This window comes from Etheostoma cragini, chromosome 16 (genome assembly GCF_013103735.1).
Source record: "Etheostoma cragini isolate CJK2018 chromosome 16, CSU_Ecrag_1.0, whole genome shotgun sequence".
Lineage (NCBI taxonomy): Eukaryota > Metazoa > Chordata > Actinopteri > Perciformes > Percidae > Etheostoma > Etheostoma cragini.
Window position 1 is genome coordinate 3,420,451 of NC_048422.1, and position 8,439 is coordinate 3,428,889.

Genomic DNA, 8,439 nt, shown 5'->3' on the forward strand with positions numbered 1-8,439 from the left:
TGCGTGCGTGCGTGCGTGCGTGCGTGCGTGCGTGTGCGTGCGTGCGTATGCATGCGTGTGTGTGCGTGCTGTGTCAGCCAGCCTCTCACCTGTCTGGGCTGCTCACTAGCTCTCTGCAGGTCTGTCTTCACCTTGTTGCCGGGGTGACTGGTAACTTTGGTAACAGGCTGTTTAAAGATGGATGCTGTCTGTCTGATTGGCAGGGCCGTGTTCAGGTCCGGTTTACCTCCCTGGATGAGACAGAGACACAGTCTACGTGTTGAGGACATATTTCCTTTCCTAATTCCTTTCTTTTTTTCCTACCATCCCTCCTTCCCTCCCATCCTTCCTTCCTTCCTTCCTGTTGTGGTTTACCTTCCTGTAAATGTGAGACAGCGGGCATAAGTTGACCTGGTTGTAACATCTGTCCTGCGCTCTAAGCACCTGGCAGTAGAATAGGTGTCTAAATGCGTCCTTAGTAACCAGTTCCCCGCTCTACATGCAAATAAAAGACATACATAGTGTGTGTTTGCATATAGGCTGGTTGTGTGTGAGTGTGTACATGTTAGTTGTTACTCTCATATAAATCCTACATTAGAAGCATGTGCTGACCAAAGTAATTGAAAAGCACTGCCAAGTATTTTTGTCTGTGTGCCAATATCAGACATACAAGAAGTTTTTTAAAGTCTGGGTGTTGGGCACAGCGTATATCTGAATCTCTGTGGTTTGAAGTTTAGTTTTTACGATTTTTGTTTGCTTGTAGGAGTCGTGTCAATGTACTGCTTTTTAAGACCTGCCGCTTTGCGATCAAAGCATTTAAAGGGTCAGGGATACTGGCCGCAGCCGACCTGTTGAGCGCCAATGAGACATCACGGGAGCGCCGTAACGGTTTCTACATGCGCCTGGTGGTCGCAACACTAGCTGCATTCTTCTCCTGAACAGAGGTGGCGCTAATGAGGAACAGTTACCAACTCTGCTATTTCTACGGACTAGAAGTCTCTAAGCAGAGCTCCCATGGCGCCATTTTAATGCTATGAAGCCATCACCCGCCGTTAGCATCCCACTGACCGCCATTTTGGCGCCACTTTGAGAGTGAATAACTTTACATCTGAAGCATTTCCAGACTATTTGTCCATTGTTTATTTCTGAAGAAACACAACAATGTATAAAAGGCTCCATTACCTTGTAGGTACCGTTATGGCTCCATAGCAGACGTTTTAGTAAAAATAGGCTAACGATTGTGTCATAACCACGTGACTCACCATTGCATTGTTGACGAATCACCGTATTGTCAGGAGAAGCTGGCAGACAGTTTTGACTAACATCAGCTGTTTCGGTTTAATTACTAATGTAAACTAGCATGTTAGTTAGCAGTAATTAGACTGTGCCTATGTTATCTCCTAACATATACCTACCTCTCTGTCTCTGATGATTGGGAATGATTGAGCTTTCTCTTGCACAGCTACCAGAAGACTTACAACTTAAAGACACGTTGCCTACGTCACGTCTACGTCTTTAAGCTCAGTTGGAGGCTGCTCAGTAACGCTCAGCATCACCGGAAAAGTGCTTCTATTTTCCTTCACTGGTCTCCAGAACAACGGGATCTGTTGGTCCACTTCTTTAACTGTCTATGGGCAGAACTAGCAGGAGCACTGTCGTCAATGCTTCAAAATGATTGGATGACCTACTTGGTGGGATCAAGCCTTTCATTCACCATAGAAGAAGTCATCCTAACCTAGTAAGGTTACAAGAGAGACATGCAGTCACTCTGACAGTCCTGCCATCCGGTTAGCATTTAACAATGTTTTTATGTACATTTCCATGCGTGATTTAAAATAATATACATTTAAATCTGAGTTTGTTAGATTCTGACATTTGTGGTACTTGTCACATAAAAGTTTTAATGAAATGTTTTGTCTATTGAGATTTTAATTGGGTAGTCGTTCCATGCTTAAGCCAATTTATGCTGAGTCACCTTCTCTTACAGTGATCTTGCATGTCCGGGCCTGAATCATGTTTAAAGGTGGAGAACAGGAAGCACAAGGGGATCACATGTAATGTGATAAAGTTGATTAACAGCCTCTATGTGTTTTGCCTGTCTTATTAGATCTTGTGTATAAATACAAAACTTCATTCTATTTTCCTTTTGGCCATTTTTGTGTTTCTTGCTTAAACTCTAAGTTGTTGTCCATTTTCCCATCCTCTTTCAGTCACTCTATTTTCTCATTTGTACATTCTTTTTAAATAATCGATTAATAACTTATCAGAATCAAATTGTTCTAAAAAGAGTCTAGCTGCATCTAAGAATTTATTTTTCTTTTCCCTACGTCAATTTTCTCTACGTCAATTTGTCGTCGCATTGGATTCTTTTTTCATTTCAGACATTTATTTACTTTTTTTTTTCACATATTACACTACTTTTGTGAACCCGATACTTTTGTAAGTTCATTTCAAGCACCAAAACAATTTGATGTAGGTTTGTTTTCACAAGAGATTTGAGAACTTTCAAACAGAGCTGACATGAACTTTTCGGCTTCAGGGCCAAACTATCTCTTTCGCACATCGCTCTGGGACAAATTTGGGCAACGCTGTACAGAAAGCTGAGTTTGTTCTGAACGTTTTGATGTCAAACCCATTGTGACCAGGTTAAATTCAAATATTAACCATTAAAATAAATATGTAGAAATGCCAGACCTCAAATAACTGGGGGATTTTTCATGTAAATTAAATGTTATTTATAGTGTTAAATCCCAACAGAGTGTTATCTCAGGACACTTTGCTAGAGTAGGTCCAGATAGAGTAGGTCTAGACCACACTCTTGTTGGCGGAAGAACTTATAGAAAATGAAACCTTCTGGCCAGCGCTGTGGAGCAAGACTAACAAATAACAAAATGGGAAGTTGCGACATAAGAAAAGGAATGTCTGTAGTGATACCCCACCTATAAAAAGAAAATGTATATATTGTCTACCAATGGCTGCCTTTTCCATGCAACCATACTACACAGGGCTCCACGCAGCCACAATCACGCAGCACAGAAACAAAAGCAGCGACATGTTGACGATAACATCAAAAACACTTGACACACTTTCAGTGGTTTCTGTGACATGAAAAGTCCTTTGAATGAGTACGTAGTCTCGATCGCAGTTGAGTAAGCAGTCCTTAATGCGGCAGAGGACACATTCCTGTACGCCTCTGAATTTGGTTCCATTCGCACCTGTAGAGGAGAGCTGTCCACTTTTATTTTAATACCAGGTCAAAACAGGGCCAGAAAATGGGAAAAAACCTGTAACCTCTGTATAGCGTGTGTGTGTGTGTGTGTGTGTGAGTGTTGAGCTTAAAGGGTTAACTTGACTAAGGTTTCACAGACAACAGGAAGCCTGTGTATCTGTAAGAGTAATGATGTGTGAAGAGCTGCAGCAGAAAGTCATAACCGCGTCAATACAACACACACACACACAAACACACATTCACACACTAGAGCGACTGGCTGCTTACTTAAACCAAAACTTGCACATGTTAAATTGGGAAGCGATGATCGGATTTGAAACCAAAATCCTCCAAACGATTCCAATAAAGAAACGATTCTACCGGAATCGTAATTTTTGAACCGGTTCCAAGTAGGACTCGGTTCTCAATGCCAAGCCTACTTGGGAAGGAACTTGTTTTGTTGGAACGTGTAAGTTCAGAGGTAGTTTTAGTCACGCGACAGAACCCTCCGATTGGACAGATAGTCTAGCTAGCTGTCTGGATTTACCCTGCAGAGATCTGGGGACCAGGTAACCATAGTTCTCAGAAATCCACCAGAGGTTAGAACTCCAACACCAAGAAAGCACAGGGTAAAGGATATCTGGCCTAAATGAGTGAAATCCCGCGGAATTATTAGTATTATTAATACGGAGCAATCCCGGGAGGGGAACACAATCCAGCTCATACAATCAAACTCCGTTCTCTTCTTTAAGGCCTCCTCCTGATCCAGCTGTCTGTTGATTTAAAGACGAGGCGGCCATCCGGTTGCTGCTGCACCAAGGAGCTGCTAAAGCCTACAGTTTGTGAAAGGACTTCAGTTGTATCTAGAGCTGTCAAACAATTAAAATATTTAATCACAATTAATCGCATTAATGTCATAGTTGACTCGTGATAAATCAAAAGGAATTGCACATTTGTATCTTTTCTAAACGTCCCTTGATTTCTTATTGTCCCATTATTTTTTCCCATTTTTATGCTCTTATCAACATAGAAAGTGGATCGGCTTGTTTTTTTATTGAAACCCCCCACCCAGTGTAACACTGTCCATCAATAAAAGGGTGTGACCAAGGGTGTGACCACTAAGGTCTTTATAAAAGAGACTTCAGATACAGTATTAGAGACCACTAAGGTCTATATAAAAGAGACTTCAGATACAGTATCAGGGGACCACTAAGGTCTATATAAAAGAGACTTCAGATACAGTATTAGAGACCACTAAGGTCTATATAAAAGAGACTTCAGATACAGTATTAGGGGACCACTAAGGTCTATATAAAAGAGACTTCAGATACAGTATTAGGGGACCACTAAGGTCTATATAAAAGACTTCAGATTCGGTGTTAGGGGCCACTAAGGTCCATGTAAAAGCATCCAAACAGCATCATGTCATGGGACCTTTAAAGAATCCTCCGTTGTCACTATTTATTCTGACGTCTGCCACTCTTAACAAATGTTTTTGGGGCATTTTTCCCAAAGTTTTTGTCAAGGTTTATTTTCTTTTTGATGCTTCTTAGGTTTTCGTTGCTTTTTTTCTACATTTTGGAAGTTTTTTCTCTCGTTTACTAAGGTTACTAATGGAGATTAGTAACCTGCTTTGTATGAGAGAAGAAAATATTCTGTATTTTAACTGTAGCTAAACACAAAATTTACATTTTTAAATGACAGGGACAAAGTCCAGGTAATGAGCCGCCAGTACCTTGTCTTTTCATTTTAAGGCTTTATTTTGTGTTTAACAATAACTTCTTTCACAAGTCAATGGGAAAATAACTGTTCAAACTTTCGAAAATTAGAGCCACTAGATGTTAGATGGGCAGCTTGAGTTTTCTCACCTGCAGAGCCACCAGATCATGGTTATCCAGTCAAATCTAATCGTTTATGATGGCTGAGAATATGGCCCTCCATATTTGCCCTGTTGCCTGGGTGGCGTCTGGTATGCGCCTGTAGGCTAGAGTCCAAACTATAGTTTTTCTGTCAACGACGTGTTCGTTGTCACTCTCTTTTTTTTATATGTTTTATATCTTGGATATTACTTTTTTTTATATGTATTACTTTACCGCAACATTGTGACAAAAAGAGAGCTGAGCGAGGATCAAAGCTCTCGGTCTTCTGGTCAGTTTTTGTTCCTACCCTCACCTATACTCATGAAGGCTGGGTCAACCCCAGAAACATGCCGACGTCTCCTCCATTTCTTCGACAAGTGAATGTGTCAAGCCAGGCAGGTAATCACATACAGGAAGGCCACAGTGCAGCCGGATATTTTACAAAATACACAAAATTTCAAAATAAAACACCCAGGTCTATGGCTGTCTTGACTCTTCAGTTGGGTCTACAGTGAGACACGCAATCACGCACACGGAGAGAGAGGCCAACGGACAGACAACACACACAGGGCTTTTTTCTTGCATGGAGAACATCTGATTTACAGCAGCCAGCCCCCGTCTCATCCACGGCTGATACATTTTATATAAGAACGCTAAACTGCATCGTTTTTAATGAAACCTAACTCTCCGCTGTGAAACATGCTCCCCTGGGAAAAGGGACCATAAGGCCGGTTCATAGGCCTACTGATTAAACAATTGGACTTTAGGGTAAAGTGTAGTGTATCCGGGCCCCTGTCCCAGATGTGAAAGCCCCTTCCTGTAATACTAAATAAATATAATGATATTCCATTATATTTTGCATTTTGAATTTGTTACCTGCCACCAGAATGTTCTGATTTCCTCGCCATAAATATAGCCGTTTTTACAATAAATCAGAATGCAGAATTTGATGTGTTTTGACCTCAAAATTTCCCGGGGGAGGACCAGACCCAGACCTCGCCTGCTGACTATGTCCCCCCCCAAGGGCCCATAGCCAAAACCCTGTGGTCCTCCCTGGCCTGGAATGCCTCGGGATCCCCCAGTCAGAGCTGGCTGATGGGAATGGGAAGTTTGGGACCCCCTGCTGCCCCCAGTGACCCGACCCCAGATATGGGAACGACGATGGATGGTTGCTCTTTCTCCTTCATCTCAGACTCCAGCTGTGGTCCACGGTTTCTGCAAAAGTGCAGCTGCAGGCTACCAGTAACCTACGCTGTGACGTCTTTGAAGTGTTTTGTTTTTTTCCTAAGGGGTCGCAAGTAGGGGAGGGTGGAGAGAAATGAAAATACTTGGAGAATAATGATTCCGCTTTTGATTTTGAGTTTGAAAATGCAGGATGCAGGATGATCTCTGTTAATCTGATAATCTAATAACCCAGACACAACACAGCCACAGCCCTCTCCCACAGTTACCTTGCCCAAGCTGAGCGGGTCATGTCGGAGTCTCTGTTTGTTCTTCTGCAGCTTCCCAGGCATCATCTTTCCTGTCCGGAAGTCAAAACATCCCAGATCCACACTGTTTCCAAGGTAACGGGACAACTGAGGCTTACTCCTGAACTTCTTTCCTGAAGGACTGAAGGAAGGAAGAAAGAGTAGGAAAAGATAAGTAACAGATGTGTAATTTCCAGGATTTAAAGGAATTTTAACTTATATTGTAAGTAGTATGAACTAAAGTGTAGATATCTTAAATCTGAGGCAGAATTAGAGAAATTTACAGGAATGGTGTTGTTGTTTTATCAGTGGAGATATCTGGAATACACGTTTTACATAGTCCAAACTGTAGAACTAAAGGCTCTGGGTGTAATTTAGAGGACCAAACTTTGACACACATTTTACACCACTTTATATTAGTGCTGTAAGTAGTCATCATTAAACCACACCGCAGGAACAACCATTGCTGCATCACATCTGTCCATAATTTTAAATACAGTAACTTAATTTTTCATTTTTTTCTCAAATCATCAGCGGTAATGTCAGACATTGGATACACTCTTCATCCAACCTGAAAATTACATTCTTCATTATCAACAATGGCAGCGGCCATCTTTGCTAATCGGATTGGCCAACTAGGCCTGGGTACCGGTTGCCTCCAAGGTCCAACGCTAATGTTTTTTTTCCAGTTTTTTCTGGAGTTCTACTCTAAAAGTTGTATGTTGGGGGAAAAAAGTCACAAAAATAGTATCAAAAAACATCAATTTTTTTTTAAACATTTTAAAAAGACGTCAAAAAGTGTCAAAAATTTAAACAAACCTCAAGAAAAAAAGGAAACATTGAAAGCATCAAAGGAGTTATTTGTTTTTGGAAAAAAAGCCCAATATGTCAAATTGTCTAAAGCATCAAGCGCCAACTCCATTTTTGATTGGCCAACACCACATTCAAATCAAATGATTATGATACCATAATGCCCGAACGGGAAAGATGGTTGTTATATTTACTTGCCTGACACGGCATTTTATTTGACCCGGGCATTTGGGCAACCCTTACTGTTGAACACTGGCCTCTAAAGTATCTAAAAATGACTCGTCATTCAATATTATGGCTGTTTGAATGCTAACGTTAGCTCAAAACGTCATTCAACTGACAACCTTTGTTGTGTTTGATTATAACTAAGCTAGTAGTCATTTCAAAAAAGCTTTAGCTATCTATGGTTATTTGATAGCTAACGTTAGCTCAAAACACCATTCAACTGACAGCCCTTGTTGTGTTTGATGCTAACTTGTAGCTAAGCTAGTAGTCATTTCAAAAATGTTTTAGCTATCTATGGTTGCTTGATTGCTAACGTTAGCTCAAAACACCATTCAACTGACAGCCCTTGTTGTGTTTGATGTTAACTTGTAGCAGCAGTGAACCAACTTCGTTTAATAGGTGTAATGTTGACATTACAGAAGTCTCTCGATAGCATCTTGTAGGTTTCTTGTCGCAAAGTGACGCATGCGCGACTCAAGTCCGCACTCGACTCACACTGGGGAGTGACAAGGCCTTTCTTAATCTGCATTCTTGTCTGTACTTGTATGTGTTCAACTGTGTTGAATAACAGGTGTGGCCTGCTGACTTTGGCCCGCCTTATTTTAACCAGTGGCCTCATCCAAATTCTGAGGGTTCCTGCTTCAAAACTATTCAACTGATCAGTTTAACTAGATCAGTATTCCATAAATACTGACTATTTGACTAATGAGGGGCGGCGCGCCACACAACAACACAATCAACACCGGTCGCCACATATTGCGCTTTGTTATAATTATTTTTTTAAATGCGATAAAACAAGCAACGTATTCGTTCAGCTGCATTTCCTTTCCCTGCTCCCCTCTGTCTCTCTGTCACCACGCGTCTCTACACACACACACACACACACACA

At 41.3% G+C, this 8,439-nt stretch overlaps 1 protein-coding gene and 1 long non-coding RNA gene across 5 annotated transcripts in view; one reads left to right on the forward strand and one right to left on the reverse strand.

The window, feature by feature from the left end:
- The window catches only part of mbd2 (methyl-CpG binding domain protein 2), a 49,485-nt gene that overhangs the window by 29,517 nt on the left and 11,529 nt on the right, over positions 1 to 8,439 (reverse strand). For 3 of the 4 annotated variants that reach the window (XM_034896381.1, XM_034896380.1, XM_034896382.1), the window contains 2 exons: positions 6,498 to 6,657; positions 90 to 230 (listed from right to left, as the gene is read on the reverse strand). In XM_034896381.1, coding sequence (XP_034752272.1) covers positions 90 to 230; positions 6,498 to 6,657 — 301 coding nt within the window. The remainder of the gene's footprint in view (positions 1 to 89; positions 231 to 6,497; positions 6,658 to 8,439) is intronic. The other variant, XM_034896383.1, reaches the window with a different exon arrangement.
- The window catches only part of LOC117959319, a 26,551-nt gene that overhangs the window by 5,725 nt on the left and 12,387 nt on the right, over positions 1 to 8,439 (forward strand). The gene's annotated exons all lie outside the window — the stretch shown is intronic.